Source organism: Rhizoctonia solani, chromosome 10, assembly GCF_016906535.1.
Source record: "Rhizoctonia solani chromosome 10, complete sequence".
Classification (NCBI taxonomy): Eukaryota; Fungi; Basidiomycota; class Agaricomycetes; order Cantharellales; family Ceratobasidiaceae; genus Rhizoctonia; species Rhizoctonia solani.
The window spans coordinates 957,288-973,720 of NC_057379.1; the positions used below are offsets into that span (position 1 = coordinate 957,288).

The 16,433-nt window shown below is 50.0% G+C and overlaps 4 protein-coding genes across 4 annotated transcripts; 2 read left to right on the forward strand and 2 right to left on the reverse strand.

Moving 5' to 3' along the window:
- Nucleotides 1-5,984: 5,984 nt before the first annotated feature.
- RhiXN_08488 (uncharacterized protein) lies at nt 5,985-6,635 on the forward strand (the record flags this gene model as incomplete). The annotated part of the gene is made up of 1 exon (XM_043328304.1): nt 5,985-6,635. The coding sequence occupies one exon, from the start codon at nt 5,985-5,987 to the stop codon at nt 6,633-6,635; it is 651 nt and encodes a 216-aa protein (XP_043183689.1).
- A 1,822-nt stretch (nt 6,636-8,457) lies between these two features.
- Nucleotides 8,458-10,824, forward strand: RhiXN_08489 (eukaryotic translation initiation factor 4E type 2; the record flags this gene model as incomplete). The annotated part of the gene is made up of 6 exons (XM_043328305.1): nt 8,458-8,900; nt 8,953-9,082; nt 9,135-9,257; nt 9,319-9,442; nt 9,702-9,844; nt 10,528-10,824. The coding sequence occupies 6 exons, from the start codon at nt 8,458-8,460 to the stop codon at nt 10,822-10,824; spliced, it is 1,260 nt and encodes a 419-aa protein (XP_043183690.1).
- A 301-nt stretch (nt 10,825-11,125) lies between these two features.
- On the reverse strand, nt 11,126-11,889 carry RhiXN_08490 (ribosomal protein L13; the record flags this gene model as incomplete). The annotated part of the gene is made up of 4 exons (XM_043328306.1): nt 11,126-11,206; nt 11,260-11,355; nt 11,404-11,670; nt 11,731-11,889. The coding sequence occupies 4 exons, from the start codon at nt 11,887-11,889 to the stop codon at nt 11,126-11,128; spliced, it is 603 nt and encodes a 200-aa protein (XP_043183691.1).
- Nucleotides 11,890-12,163: 274 nt separating this feature from the next.
- Nucleotides 12,164-16,412, reverse strand: RhiXN_08491 (DNA mismatch repair protein MutS; the record flags this gene model as incomplete). Its single annotated transcript, XM_043328307.1, has 20 exons — nt 12,164-12,197; nt 12,277-12,503; nt 12,551-12,592; nt 12,683-12,750; nt 13,289-13,406; nt 13,474-13,538; nt 13,592-13,687; nt 13,979-14,150; nt 14,204-14,464; nt 14,518-14,610; nt 14,658-14,827; nt 14,880-14,897; nt 15,010-15,198; nt 15,255-15,311; nt 15,377-15,503; nt 15,555-15,763; nt 15,816-16,134; nt 16,185-16,220; nt 16,273-16,322; nt 16,373-16,412. The coding sequence occupies 20 exons, from the start codon at nt 16,410-16,412 to the stop codon at nt 12,164-12,166; spliced, it is 2,391 nt and encodes a 796-aa protein (XP_043183692.1).
- Between the last annotated feature and the right edge of the window lie 21 nt (nt 16,413-16,433).

Sequence of the window (16,433 nt, forward strand, 5' to 3'; positions counted from 1 at the left end):
GTTCAGGGCGCTGCGAATATGGCTTCTGGAAGCGGAATTGATGTCACAGCTTACAACCAGAATCTACAGTTCTCCGAAAATGATTGTCAACGACTGTAAGGCTGGTCAAATTAAACGCAATTATAATTGACAAAGTTCAATAGTTAGGCTGTGTTTCCCAGAACCTGAGGCAGAGGTAGTGGGCAAGGGCAAGCCGTTTTAACCGAGCAAGCTGATCAGATGGGTAACAAAACGCTAAGATAAACAGGGTGGCTAATCCAAATCCGGGTGGCTTGTGACTCGGCGTATTATGCCATGATGACAAAGAGATATCATAATATAATGCACAGTGATTGGACACGATGGGTCAGTCGCAACGTGCTCAGGACCATAGCTGACAAGTTTTATCTGATTGAAGTCTTCCTTGTTTGGATACTCCCAGCGTGCAGGCTCAATATAAATTCTGGAATTACACCGAAGTTGCAGTGTTAAATGATTTGGAAGGGTTCGAATGCTGGGCACTTGTCGATACTCAAGCTTACTCCATAATTGGCGCTTATGGATTTCCAGTAGTAGCATGCCATTCGACACAGCTATCTTCACTGACTTCATTCTTTATCTCGGATTTTTCGATTAGTCTATAATACTTATACTTTATCTTGAGTTTTATAACTTACTATCGGTATACTAAAAAGAAATTGAGCACCGTTAAATACGTGTCGATTTGGGGATCCGCATACTTCTACTCGAAATCTATTGCTTACCGAAACACGCTCAAGTCACCGTACTCCCTGAAAGAACTGAATGAAAGCCCAAATGCTAGGCACTGGACACGGCGAATTTACTTCTTTCCTAAATCTTCAACGTAACGAGGGGGATTCACGGATGAGGAACGAGTTCTAAAGACTAGAACCTATAGCTCGAGGACCACCGCATAAAGCCCGCATAGAAAAAGAGCAATTACCGTAATGACCCGCACAATATGCACGGAGCACCTTCAGTCTAGAGCCTCCGAGGGAAGTAGAAGCATTATCCACGACTCGCCTCGACGATGATTCTGATTTTGCGGAGTCCTAAATGGCGAGGAACCGAAGCACATCTTCCGACCGGGCCGCTAGTACTAGTCTTTGTTGGCCAAAATCGCCGTGCTCTCGATCTCGACCTCTAGACTATTGGTTCGCTTTTAATATGCCTGAAAACGTCGTAGGCTCGGAGCGTTTGGATATAGCGGGGTGGCTACGGGCCTGAAGCCCCGCTCAGCGCTTACGATCTACATACGGAGGAGCGAGCAAGCTGAAATTCGGGTGCGTCTCTTTCGCTACCTTGCTTGACCAGGGGTATGTACTTTAGCATTACCCAGTAAAAAGGCTGTCAAAAAAAGCCATTCGCTGTCAGATTAGCCGGACTTCTGACTATCTCCTTAATGAAACCTTTGAAGTCGACGGGATTTGACGCTGAAACAATAGACACACATCTTGGGTGACTGGACAAAGAAATCGCGCAACAACGCACTACTTACTTTCCCGGGAAAATCGCGAGTAAAAGGAAGATTGAGATAATATCGTGGGACTTTTGCTGCCCCCGCACATGTCCCGTTATCGTGAACACTGTAGACAGAGCCCCCACCTACGTTCCTGGCATGGATTAGATGCCCCAATGCCAAGGTAATAATGTCATTGACGTTATGCTCTTGTTCATCAAGGTAAAAACCAGGGTGGACGTACCAAACCCAGACAATCTGTGACAGGGACCCCAGAGCCGGCAAGGCACATCACATCGTCATAAGTAATCGGCTCGCGTACAACTGCTGACTCCAAGCAACCACGATCCGTACAAACCTGGCTGGCTCGACTTTTCGTAGATGGGTAAAGGCTGAAACTGAAACAACACTCCACCGAACAAGATGTTACTCGACACTGTGACACATAACCGGTAATCAAAGCTGTGCTCGGCCCAAACGCGACAAACCCCGAACTCGAAAAATTTTGGCACCAGGCGCAATTCAAGCTCGTCTGGCCAAGAGTGGAGTGCGGGAATGTCAAGGAGAACAGTGGTGTATACTATCTTGTGCAAATCGGCTCCCAGGACCTATATCCGGGCCACTCGGGGTCTCCAATCTGGCCCACGGGTGGCGTCGTCGTCTAGGTCACATGAGCAGACAAGTGTCAAAGTAAGGGACAAAATCTACATGACAAATGATAAATTGTGCGAATCCGGTGCCACAATCGGATCGGATTGGATGGTGGCACTTTGGTGTTTTCCTGATGGGCCTCGCTTCGGGCATGGTCAATAAAATACACGCGAAAGAGTGTATAGAAGATCGTCGATTGCAGCTGTTCCGGAACCCATTTTTGATTGATGTCGATGAAACATGCGAATCGCGTATTTCATAACTCGTGTTGCCGAAGGCCTTAATCGACCTTGCGCGCGTGCGGATGCGCTGAGATTGCTCGATGGGGCAGGTGGGTGAAATGAAAATGAATCTATTTGATCGAGGAACAGGGATTGGGCGACAATCAGGCCGCAAAGTTTATGCGCGAGTCGACTCTCCATGCCTCGTGTTGGTGCCACAGGTAATAGTCTCGTCCTACGAATAACTAATAACTCGGATAGGGGCTGTGTAACTAGGATTGTACTAGCTACAAAGCGTCCCGGCGGGAGCTTGTATGCTACTTTCGAAGGCCGGGAATATAGGAATTGGTGACTAGTTGAATCTTGCTCAGACTAGGCCAAGTTTCTGTAGGCTGCGGGATTATCTTTAGGTACGGAATTGGTCATGGGCTCGAAGTTAGAAATAACTCCACCGACGAGCGTCAAAGTTACGATTCAGGCTACACACACCCAAGTCATCGACGTAACTAGTAAATTTAGTATACGCACCTCCACGATGACACCCATGATGTTCACCGACCGGCCATATTCGAAGCTAGAGTTTGATATGCTCACGAATGAAGCAAGACCTCCATTGAATTATACTGAAATATAATTCATTCAATTAGTCTAGCAAGGTTCATCCTGACCACGGTTGTAGCCAAGATAGTGACGGCTGGCCAGGTCAAATCGTGACAATGCCAGCGGTGAGACCGCTCCAGGCGCTGGAGATCAAAGTTTGGTCCAGTATCAAAGAATGATTAAGCTCGTACAAGGTTGTTCCGAGTGCGTTGCGTTGCGTTGCCTGCGCGCGCGTGTGTGTGTTGGTCAGTACGAATCTAGACAGATTAACTGTCCAAAACGTGACGACAGGGCTTCTCGCCGGTTGGTTATCAAGAAACCATGGATAGGTTCAGAACCCAAGATTCGAATTAGGCATTTTTAGGAGTACGGGAACATGTATGAGCAAGGTATATTTCATTGAGGTACATAGTTACTACGAGTGGCGCCCCGGGTGGCGGGATAGGAGATAGGCACAGGTGTACATGTTGAGTAGACGAGCCGAAGCATTCTGATGGGAACGGCATGGGTCGAGAGATTAATGATTGCCCAGATACGCATACAACCACCCCTTTTTTCTACCCTGGATTCCGTAATCGAGTCAGTGACAAGTGAGTACCCGATATTCACCACGGTCCGGCTCAAAAAATGAAAAAGTTTATTATCCGATGTTACACAAATGCTGGCCACCCGGGAGAACAGAATGACACAATGACACCACCGAATTACACACAGTGAATGACAGCCTCGCTGAATGGTACGTGCTGACAGCGCCCGAACAGCGCACATAGTTCCCGCCGGTGACGTACAAAGGAGAGCAGACCTAATGCCGACGACACTCTCAATCCGGTCGATCAATTGAAACGGGGGAACCGACGATGGAGCCTTTTAGCCGGTGCGCAGATGATGGTCAAAACGTTGTGGCTCGCGGGGAGGAGGAAGAGGAGGGGGGGCCTGGGCCTATTTACCGACGGAGATGATACATCATGCATTGACACGTCATTGGCGACTCGCTGAGCCGAGCGCGAGAATACATTCATTCAGCTGTCCATCTGGCCTGTCCAATAATGTGCTCATAATTAACTGATAAACGGACCCGGCGGGGGCCTATTTTCCAACCGGGGAAAACCGTGAAAGACGAGAGATGCGATTCGATTTTTTAGAACCGGTCTTTGGTCGATGGATTGAGGACTGGTCTATATACCAGGCTAATTACACTAGAGAAGTTATGGTGATCTCAAACGTCTCGGGAGGATCAAGCGTTTATCCTGACTATCTTGTTCGGTGACACCGATCAGTAGTAGTAGTATTAGTATGGCCTATTTACCGCTCAGAGCAAAGATCATGAAAGCTGCTAATTATAATCTAGCGATCATCTTGTGCGAGAATAGGTCGAAATCGACCAAACGGTCCAAGACTGGAATGATCTAAACGAACAGACTTCAGCCCCCCTCTTGAACATGTCCTAGTCAAACCAGTCGGACAAATCAGGCATCTTCCAGCGAATCGCAAAATTATATTATGTACTGAATTCATTCCGATTCCTTCAGCCTTGTACATCAACGTGCGCAGTCAATTTACAGCATTGGGATAAAATACATCATTCTAATTTGCCGCAGACACAGCCATTGTAATTGGGGGCGCACTAGCTTGTAATTGGCTTGGCTTGGGCCTATCCGGCTAGGCGGGGTTAACGCTCCACCCACCGGCGTTACGCAGCTCAGATAAATTTACATAAAAATAGTATCTAACGGGGGGGAGGGTTAAGTGAGATCGACGTCGGGAGTGTCAGGATTGTGTCCTGACCTAGTACTAGGTGATCGTCGCTTCGCCTGGCACCTCCCCGCCCCCCGCCCTCTCCCTCGACAGAATTGGAATTATTTGACTGGGCAAGGTGCCAGAGTGGGGTAAGATAGCCAACTTGCTCCGCGGCGCAAAAGTGTCTGTTGCGGTGAAGACTCAGGACTGGTGTGTCAACGTGATGACCATATGCGTGATGAAAATCATCGAGATTGGTTTATATTACTACTGTACAGTAAGCGCAGCAACAGTCAGGAGACTCCATGACTGTGCAGTTAGAGACTACGGAGGGAGGGAGAAATGAAATGAAATGAAAATCCTCGCTCCCTACGTGGGGAATGAAAACACACATCGTAATCAAAGCGGTCGAGAGCGCATCAATCGAAGCACCCAGAGTTTGCCAGCGTGCGAAATCGAAATTCCGAGCTGTTCCCAGTGCGCTAAGTTGTCTGTTTTTGGAGGTTATGTGGTGTATGATAGATAGAAAATAAGCGAGAGCTTGCATGTGGTTCAATTATCCGAAGGAACGAAGAACGAAGAGCGAAGAGGGGAGGTAAGGTGTAAAGACGTCATGAGGGATTGTAGCGACCATCTCCCATGATTTACAGGATCTTCCGGTGCCTATAAATTCCGGGAGTGGAGATTGTCCCGCTGTCGCCTCCAGCCTCGTACGTACGGATACGCGCGCGGGCCGACAGGAGCGATAGTCTAGACTGGTGATTTCCCTCGGATAGAAGCCATTTTTCCCAACGCTGTCGCTCGTCAACGGTGGACATGACAAGAAAAGGGGAGCAGAGGGAACGCGAGAAAATGTTTAGAGACTGGTCCGAGTGTCGGACTGTCTCCCCATCGCAATGAGATCGGGTTGGGTCGAGTAGTCAAATCGAAAAAACACAATTGGGGGTTGGTTCGAATCCGGCTGAGTAAAAAAGGCAAGTCCCGACCCAGGGTGAAAAGCAATGTGACATGGCGTGACGGGACCCTGACTGACCTCGAGAAGGGAGCAACAGAACCGAGAGTTTGGAAAAGGAAAACAATGCCATCACCTTTATTCCCGCTCGTGGTTGTTATATATTCTGGCTCTCGAGGTAGGTTCTGGCTCCAAGATAATCTGGCCTCCCTCTTGTGTGTGGACTCGGGACATTAAGTGGTGATCTGATCGCTCTATTATTGGTGAGTCTATGCGATGCGATATGGTCAGACTGAATGCTCATTTGGGATGAAGGATCGACGTTATATAGTGCCCATAGCTTGTAGCTCTCACTACTGCCACCATGCCTCGCCCCACACGCCGTCCGTCACCAATTAGCCTCCCCCACTGCCCAATGGACACACTATGGGAGGTAGACGAGTCACTCGATGTACCTTGCCAACAGCTGCGGTCTGTGTTTGAAGACGACGACGAGCCAGTGCGAAATGTGACATTTCCGCTGCCTCCGCGGTCTATTCCCCAGATGAAGCGCTTCTTCTCTCCGAGGTTGGGCCTGCCTATGCATTCAGCGCCTCGCACCCGACCACCTTCCCGATCTCCTCCCAAGCCTATCCGCGCTCCCCCTCCGGCCCCAAGGCCCGTATCTCCCGTCATACTCATCACCCGACCAGTCTCTCCCTCCTCCAGTGCATCCAGCAGCGACACGGAGCCTCCCAGGACACCCCCTGCCGCATCAGCCCCCCTCCCTGCTTATGTACTCGCCCCGCCCCCACCAGCCGAGTGGGAGTCAGCCATCGACGCCCTATTTGAATTCGACGACGAGGAAGAGGAGGTTGTTTGCCCAAACGAGCTACCCCTACCATCATCCTCCCTACCGACTCGTATCTCTCCTTTTCCCCTCCCAGCTCTCCTCCCCCCATCAACTTTACCCACTCGCCCAGCTCTCCACTGCCCCCATCTATGTCTGTCTATGCGTCTGATTCCTTGCCCATGAGTCCGACGTTTAGCAGGCCGCTTGGCTCGCCCGGGCTGATGCCCACTTCGCCCACTTCACCTGTCCAGATTAGCTGGCCCGTGCCCACTCGGCCTGCCCGCTCATCACGGCGAATGGGTACCATTCCTGTTCGCTTCGACTCATAGTTTTCTTTCCTCTCTTCTCTCCCCTGGAACTTGGACACATCCATACCCTCGCCGGACACTACCTACACTAAAGCACACCTATTCCGCACTACCCTACTGCACTTTAAAACCCATTTCCTTGTGTCTATTAGCTCCAGCACCCCAACACCCACACCCACACACGCTCATTACTCTCATATCTCTGCATGTATGCCCCAGAGGCTCGGTTCTGTTTTCACATCATCCTCATTTTCGTCTTCGTTTTCATTTTTTTATGGTATCTGGTCCCCGGGTTCTGGTCTTGGTCGCTCACTCTTACTGTCGCTCTAGCTCTCTCTTTCTCTGCATGTTATCCGCGCATCATATCTTTATGCACTCGTCCTCACATTTTCTGTTGTTGTGTTTGTTTTGTTCTTCCTTTGGTGAAGTTAGCTATAGTCAATGAAGCATAAAAAAGTTTTACTGGAGCAGTTTACAGTGTGATGATCCTCGGACACTCGATTCACGGCCATGGTCCATCCAAAAAGACTGTTCCGCGCCAGATTAAGCGAATATATGCGTCCATCCTCAATATCCAATTCATTCCATTGCCTTACCTGCTGCTGGTGATGACTCGGCGTCAGTGACACTTTGCACGGACTCCCACTCGATATAAACCCTGTGAACCGCATTAGGAAAATTCAACCATCATTTACTTTTTTTAACTCGGCTTCGGGATACGAGATGTCAATTACAAGGTGTAGCCCCCTCCCAAGGGGGAAGTTGTGTCATCACGATCGAGTAAGCGAAAAGTGCGGCGGAATTCCCCTGTCTATTTGTAACGATAACTGGCCGCAGGGGAATAACACTGTATGTATATACGCGCTGGTCGATCTTCCGCGGCCGGAGGAGGGGGACCCACGAAACGAGAATTACATTAGCTTAATCCCCTCGCTATGAAATGGAGTTCATGTCATACTCTATTCATATGCATGTAACTTGTCCTACGCGGCAGAATTCGCAATGTGATATTCTATCGCGAGAGAACCACCCTTCTCTACGACCTTGTTATCAAGTTGCTATAACGTTGTATCCGCCCCGACAACTGAGGGAGAGGGAACAGAGTCTCAAAGTCTCAAGGGCGTCTCTCCGTTTCCGCGGAATTTCCAAACGGGCGTCTTTGCTCTTCTCTAGAGGGGAATCTCGCTGTGTACGGGCTTGTCTTTGACCTTGTTCGGCCAAAAGGGTGTCTCGTCGGACTTTCATTTTCTTTTCCGTTGTTTTGTTTTCTTGTTGTTTTCTTTGATTCTTTGAGGGGTATCGTGGATAATGACAGATACGCAACAGCAACAAAATCCGGCTTTGCCTGCCGAGGAGAAGGAGAAGCGGGTGGGTAGTGGGGCGGGTAGGGCATCAGGGCGGTTACCTGGTCTGGAGGATTTAGCTGCACGGTGAGGCTTTTTGTGTCTTTTGTGTTTTTGAGAGGAGAGGTGTGTCTATCTTTCTACGATAAGCAAGACACGATATTGTGGATGGATAGATGGATGGATGGATGCGACAATAAGAGTACTCCGATCCTCCCAAATAAAGAAAGCATATCCCGACTCGGGACCTGACGATCATTTCCTCCCCCGCCCCGCCACCTTTATTTCTATTCCAAAATACTAACAAAAACACGCGGGAAATCTCCCCTACTCCCCCATTGCCTCACTTGCAGAATGAACATAACACCTCCAACCAATACAACGTCTGGATCATCCCGACCTCGTCTAGCCACCTCGCTCCTACGCACCAACAGCGGAACAGGAACAGCAGCAGGAGGGACAGGAGGATCAGGAACGGGCCCGCCCTCAGCATCATCCGATAAACCGACCGAGTCTCAAATCCCCCTTCCCGCAGTCTCGATATCCGTCTCGGACCCGAACGGGGAAGAGGTCAAGCCCAGCCAGCCGATGCCGAGGGGTTACAAGAACGTCCCGAGCCTGGACGCGATTGCCGGGCGGCTCAAGGCTCAAAAGGAAAAGGAAAAGGAGCAGCAGGAGCCGAGTGGGAAATCTGGGGACGAGTCTGGGTCCGGGGCGGTTGAGCTTGAGCAGGGCGAGATTGAAGAGGTTAAAGGCGAGGTGGATACGAGTGTATTGCATCCTTTGAGGCACAAGTGGTACGTTTGGATTGAAGGGAGGGAGAGAGGGAGTGCTAACTGGATAGTACAGGACGTTCTACTTTGATTCTAAGCCTCCTCCACCCCGGACGACGGGTGAATCGCCCGTTCCGTATACTCCTTCAAACACCGAGACGGGAGAGTACGAAGCTGGGTTGAAGGTTGTCGGGAAGTTTAGAACTGTTCGTAATTCCTTACTTTTATTTATTCAGCGTGTTAATTTGGACCATGCAGGTAGAGGACTTTTGTCGATTATTCAACTGGCTCAAGCCGCCAAGCAAACTTGAACGAAGCTCCAACTATCATATGTTTAAAGAGGACATTAAACCCATGTGGGAGGATCCTGCAAATGCCAACGTGCGCCCAATTTATCTCACTTTTATCGCTCGAACTGATCTTATTTGTTGCCAACTGATAGGGCGGCAAATGGGTGATCACTATGCGCAACAACCCTGTGCTCTTGGATCGATGCTGGTCTTGGCTCGCAATGGGGCTTGTCGGACAGGAACTCGACGATCGGGAAGATATGATTTGTGGTGCTGGTAAGCTTGTCATCCTCTTCCCCTTCCTTTTTTCAGTTTTAAGCTTTTGCTTGGGTCCGGGTATCTTATCGGGGAGCTTGAGTTTATGAACTCTGAGTGTTTGTTTCCCCCTCGACTACCCGTCCCAAACACTATATCATCCGTCCTGAACTCTACATGCATCCAAAACTCTACATAATGACATTTCCAAAAACAAAAAACCCATCTTTCACAATCCGTAGCTCCCATTCTCTGACGCCACCGCTAACCACATTCCCAGTCGTCTCGCTCCGCTCGCGGATCGACCGCATCCAGCTCTGGATACGACAAAAAGACGACGTGGAGCGCGTGAATGCGATTGGGAAGAAACTCGTCAAGCTGCTGGACTTGGATCGGGAACCAGGCATTCAATTGGAGTTCCAGGTGAGCCGAGGTTTTCGAGTATAGTTTGGGTTTGGGGTCGTGCACAAGGGGAGGATATACCCGTTTTGGATGGATTGAATGCGTTGGGCTTGGGTGTGTGCGATTTGGTTTGAATGCGCTTGGAGACTGGGTGTGTGGCGGGGGTGCGGTTTTGGACGATCTGGAAGGCCGTGATGGAGTTTTGGTTTGGTGGCGTTTTACCCGTTTGGATGCCGGTTCAGTCGGTCGGGGCTGAGGGGGAGAAGGGAAAGGAGAGGAAAGAGGGGACGGAGAAGCTTAAAATTCAGTCTGTCTTTCCGAAGAGATAGATTTGGCCGGTTCAGGTGACGAACTTGGGAGACTTGGGGGGGCTTGCCCAATTCGAGTCGCTGATCTGCGCGCCATGTCATGTGAGGATGGGCCGCCGCTTGAGAGAGTGCCTTGTTATCTCTGTTTGCCACACATTTATTATATTGCCGCCACACCCGCGCTCCGATAGTGATCCCCTTTGCTCATCTTTTGTGCGCCCTATTCCTTTCCTATCCTTACCATCACTATCGTCATACGTTCCTATTTTGGTTATCATACGCCTTTGGAATTGTCTCTGATCAAAACGCCCTATTTACCTTCCTCGCCGTCATTGTCACACGCCTCGTGGTCACTCACCAATTGACTAACTAACTTCCTTCTTCTTCGTAACCCAGTTCAACTCGGACGAACGTGCTCCAGCCTCCAAGTACATCTCGATCATGCCGCCCCAGCCTTCATTCCGACGTGGTCCGGACACTCCCGGATCTGAGCAAGGCCCATCCTATTTCGGACGGGGAGGCGGTGCGTTTGGCGCGTTTGGTAGGGGAGGAGGCGCGTTTGGAGGCGCAGGGAGGGGAAAAGGTGATTGGGGCGCACCGAAGAGTGCTGTCGAAGGTTCGGCGCCGTTTGGTGCGAATGCGGGTGCTGGACACGCGCGGTCGAGCAGCGCGAGTGGAACGGGGGATAAATAAATGGTTTGTACTATTCCCCCCTTTTTTCTTTTTTACTTGTCGATTGTCGCATATAGTCTGGAATAGTCATGACTTTTGAATCTCAACTTGGTCTCTGCGTCTTACGATTCACACATGGCTGCGTTCAGTTGCACACACGTAGTTATACCAGCATTTGAAAGTTGATCATGGGACATAAACACAAACGAGCAGGGTACATGTGGCAGAACATATAGTTGCAAGGAGCCGCTGCGAGACGCAGGGGAGATAGGGTAGGTGGCAAGAGCGGAGTAAGAGGGGAAAGAGGGAGACGGGTGGGAGTCTAGTGACCGAGCGCTGTGAGCTTCTCGTAGGACGGAGCCTGATCCTGGACTGCCTTTTGGCGGAGCTTGAGGGCGGCAATCTACAATACTCTGTAAGTTGCGAGTGTCTGAAAAAATAGGGATACAAACGCACCTTGCGCTCGTGGAAAGCCTTTGCCTTGACCTTTCGCTTCTCCTCCAGACGATCGACAACATCCTTGTATCCCCAGCCGACCTCGTGCGACAAACGCTGGTCTCAAGTCAATAAATGCGTTTAATTAATAGTATTCTGACTCACCTTGACGGTGCAGTACTTGCGGCCCGGCTTGAGCCTCAAGACACGGAGGGCCTCGGGAACGACCATCTTCTTCTTGCGGTCGTAGGGGGGAGGAACACCCTCGAACATCTTCAGACGCTCGATGGCAGCAGCTCCACGCGCAGTCTTGTGGGGGAGCATGCCGCGGATCGCCTTGAAGAGCACGCGCGAGGGAGCACGGTGGTGGAACGGTCCCGACTTTTTCGGGTTCACAATGTGGCGCTTGTGCAGGAAGTTGTGGTACCGGAGCTGTCCGAGAATGGAGGGGATGAATATCATTCCGATTAAATCGATTTTTTAAAAACGCACCTTGTTGCGGAAGAAGCTGCCGCTGATGTTGACCTCTTCGCATCGGACGACAACAATCTTTTGTCCGTTGAGGATCTGCTTTGCGATGATCGACGCCAGGCGACCCAGCAGGTGGCCCTTGCCGTCAATCACGATCGGCTGAGAGGAAAAGGTCGACATGGCGGTTGGTCTGCATTTCAATTAGCTTTGCTTTCATCTACAACTCGTTCACTCACGTCTAGACGAGAATAAAAGGCAACAACAGTCAGCGTCGTCTATATTGTACAGCGTATCTCTGCCGGCTCACCTTGAAGTTGGCGTTTGTCGAAAGCCGGGCCGGATGTATAATCAAACCGCATCATTCCGAGGATGCGTCAACAGAATCGAGTGGCTGCGTTTGGTCCTACCTAGTTCCACGCGAGTGGCTATTTTCAACTTGCAGTCCCCCAGGTGGTTAAATAAATGCGAATGCGATAGCGACATTATAACTATGTACAATAGGGATTAACACTACATGTGGAATATATGAGAGTAACAATATTAGAGCGACCCCAGACAGATTGGCACCAAGCATTCCCCTCGATCTGTGCCCGATGCTTTTCAAACACCTCCCTGAGTATACGGACTTGTTCTTCTGAGCTGCCTTCACTCATGGTGACATCATCACCATCCTTTCCAGCTTCGAGTCCAGCCATGGCGGCCCATTCACCCAACACCTGCTCTAGAATCTTGGCCCCTTCTTCCGTGACCTCCTTTGACAAGTCCGGTTCGGTCGACTCTGCCCAAACCGCACTCTCATAAGTATCCATGCGCATATATTGCGAGAAACTCGAAGACTTACTCCCCCAAAGTCTTCCAGTTCTTCCGCTTTGCGCTTCGCGAGCTGTAAACAACCGGGGCAAACATCAGCGTACGCCCTTGTTCCCCCAAAACCGATTTTTGGCGCCCGAACTCGGACTGGCTTGAAACATACCTTTACGACGTTTTCAGGGAAATTGGCCAACTCCGCGACGTGTATTCCGAAACTCTGATCGCATACACCTAAAAACGTCTCGCCCTTTAGCTAACAAAAACTGGGGGCTCGAAAACGAGGGGGGGAGGGGACTTGCCAGGCTCGACCTTGTACAACAAGGTAATGTCACGCTCTTGCGTCGTTTGTCCCGTCTGGTTGACGTGGGCCACCACGTGCAAGTTTTGGACGTGCGAGAGCTCCTCGGACAGGTAGTGAGCTCGTGAAAGTGCGTAGCGAACAAACAAAAGGCGCGGATTTTAGTTGCAATGTGTCTAGAGTGAGCCGGCGGCAACAGCGGCAACGTCAATGTCAACATTCCGATCCAACCCGCAAGGGAGGGAGGGTCAAAGAACAAAAAAAACATACTCTGAGATTGCCCAGGCGAGACCGAACCCATCGTATGTCGAAGTACCACGCCGAGTTCGTCGATGATAATCAGGGAATCCTTTGTTGCCGACTAATACAAACATCCGGTCGATCGGCATTAAGGTTCGGCCATTGGCCAGAGAAACACTCACCCTCAGAATCGTCGCCGTTTCGAGCATCTCGCCATGAACGTCGACACACCCTTGAGTTGGCTGTCCCCGGCGCCAACGCGCGCTAGAATCGAGTCGAAGATCGGGAGCTGGGCTTCGGTCGCTGGGACAAAGCAACCGCACTGGCCCATCAGCGCGATCACACCGACCTGAATATTAAAATACGTAAAATAGTAAATTATATTTCAGTTGAAGGAATGCCAGGGAGCAACGGACCTGACGAATATAGGTAGACTTGCCACCCATGTTTGGTCCGGAGATGATCAAGAATTCGCTTTTTTCTAGCAGGACAAAGTAAGCTCGGTCCAAGGTCACGCAAAAGCGTGTCACACACCTCGGTGGAGTTCGGTGTCGTTTGGTATGAACATGATCTCCTCTTGAACTTCGAGGCATGGGTGTCGGCCTTCCTTGATGACTAGATCACCAGTTCCTGGATACAGAGTTCAGCGACTGAAATGAATCACCCGACTGATATGCTTGCCTTTCTCGAGCATTTTTGGTTTAACATATGGCGTAGTAGCGTTTACGGATACGTGCGCAAAACTGAACAAAGGCAATAAATTAAATCGTGGCAATGGTATCACAGTATTTGGATGACTTGCCTGATAATCACGTCTAGATGCGCGATGATTACATCCAAGTTCTCTAACACCGAGATGTACGTAGCTGAAACAGCAACTAAGCCGATGCACTTCAACTATCTGTATATTATGTCACTTACCGGCGATACCAACCACCTCCTTTACTAGACCGCTTTGGGCGCGATTATATTGGTCTGAGAGTGATCCATACTCGTTGGCTAGTTCCCTCAACGTAGAAGTCGTAAACAACGTTCCAGCTTTCTGAGTGGAGATCTCGTTGTATTGACGTTTGTTGTGAATAGCTTTAGCGTCCTGTGCTTCCAGATCTCAGCGATCATGTTCAGTGTTATCAAGTGGCTACGAACCGTCTTGCTCAACCGGAAACAGTAGCCGTGTGAAGGATTGTTCTCCAAATGGAGCTTCTTGTCCAACTCCAAGCCGAGATCTTGCCCTACGTCTTGGTGTTCTTCATCCAGTCCATCTCGGACTTCTGAGAGTTTGAGCGCCAATCGTTTGAGATTTTGGTCGTAGTCGGGTTTGATGACGTAATTGTGGCGGTCGAGCTCCTTGAGATCTATCGTCTGCTCAACCATCTCGGTGTACTTGGAGAGGCTCGAAGAGTATTCCTATATGTATTGGAGTTAGTGCGGACCAACCGAAGCGTACTCGGGAAAAGCACCTCTAGCTCATCCAAGTATTGAGACTTGATCAAGGCCTTGGCCGGATCACTCTCCTCTCCGACAGCTTGAAGAGTCATAATAAGGCCAGGAATCTAATCGAAGATTAGCGACTTGGCCTTCATCCGTGGGGGTCACGTACCTTTAGGGCAGCCTGGTAAACACGTACGACGTCTTCTAGTGAAGCACCACCTTTCTGGAACCGCTTGCCAATCCTATGAAAGTCTGGCATGGCACGCAAGTAGTCATCCCGGAGTGTATCGCGCGCTTCACCATCGTTTACAAAAGCCTCAACCAAGGTTTGTCTCGTTTCTGTATGTCAACCGATAAGTGACTGGCCCCGCGACGATACTCATATACTTACCGATGGCGTGTAGATTGACTAGTGGTGCTTGAGCCATTGAGCAAGCATCCGAGCACCTTGACCGGTCTTGCACCGATTCAATAGACCGAGTAGATGGTGTTTGTAGGTTGGCGACCCCCCGTCATCGGACCTGATCCTCCGAGACCAGGCGCTGGCATGAGGTTCAACGCCCGAACGGCGCTGGCGTCCAGGCGCATGAAACTGGGCAAGATCGTGTGTGCGCAAGTGTATTGATGCGAGTTGCCCGAGTCGGATGTCAAGGAGAGATAGGAAATCAACGCAGCAGCAGCCGACATGGCTGTCTTGAGGTCATATTCGGCTACAGAAACGACAACAGGTCAGCCCTATCCCTGACTAAATGTTCTGTACACTCACGCAGTGCTGTGGTAGCCAAATCTCCCTTGAGCAGTCGACCGAGATCTTGTTCAAATTCTTGCATTGAACTCGCCTGGATGTATTAGTGGCGCGTACGTAGATGTGGCGGACCAGAAACTCACCCGACTTTCGCTCAGTAAGCACGACATACACCGCTATTACTTCCCGAAGTTTGTTCAAGTCTATGTCGGTTCGCTTGTCGTCGGCTTGCATGACACATTCTTTAACGTCCAATTGAATGAGCAAGGCCTATTCAATACTGAGAACTCAAACTCGACTTGATAGCGAGAATAGACGTACCTCAAAATTGGACAATAGGTCATTATCAGGAAACTCGGAGACTCCGATTTCCCGCGCCGAGGCATCCGCAAACACGCTACTCCAACCATTTTTGTTCCGGCGTCCTTTTTGCCAAGACGAACAGCCATCACAATCGGGGCACTCTCCAAGTCGGTGTTTGAAAAAAAAGTCTTCAAACATGTAGATTCCTGGAGATTTCCTGGAGAGGCCTCCAACCATTTTTGTTCCGGCGTCCTTTTTGCCAAGACGAACAGCCATCACAATCGGGGCACTCTCCAAGTCGGTTGTTTGAAAACAACAAGTCTTCAACATCTTGTAGATTTCCTGGAGAGGCCCTGCGAGAGAGTTCCCAGCGGGTTCCGGACGCGTTCTTGCCTTTGCCTCCTTCGGGGGTCCATATCTCGATACGGAGTTGACGAGTTGTGAGTGCCTCGCGGAGGAAGATTTTGGCCACAGTTGAAGAGAGTGTCACGGATGGCAAAGAATCCTTCCCTTTGCCAAGTTGCTTGATAACTGAGAGAGTATGGTATACATGTGTGGCGACAAATGTCGCGTCAGATCCGTGTGCGCTATAATAGTCCTTTATGATATTGTGAGCTCACACTGCCAACAACGTCAATCAGAGCATACCTGTCGTTCAAACAGCCGAATAGTATCGTCTGATTTCTTCAAACAACTACAATCAGAACTATGCAGAGATTGGCAAATACACACTTACTGGCGGCAAACTGGCAATAAAGGAACAAAAGCCCGACGTAACAGCACTGTCTATATCTGTATTCAGCAAACATTTCAGACGCGCGTACGATGCTGCTTACCAAGGTCAGTTGCCTCTGGTTTTTCCTTTGCGTACATCATGATGAATTCGAAACTTAAGGT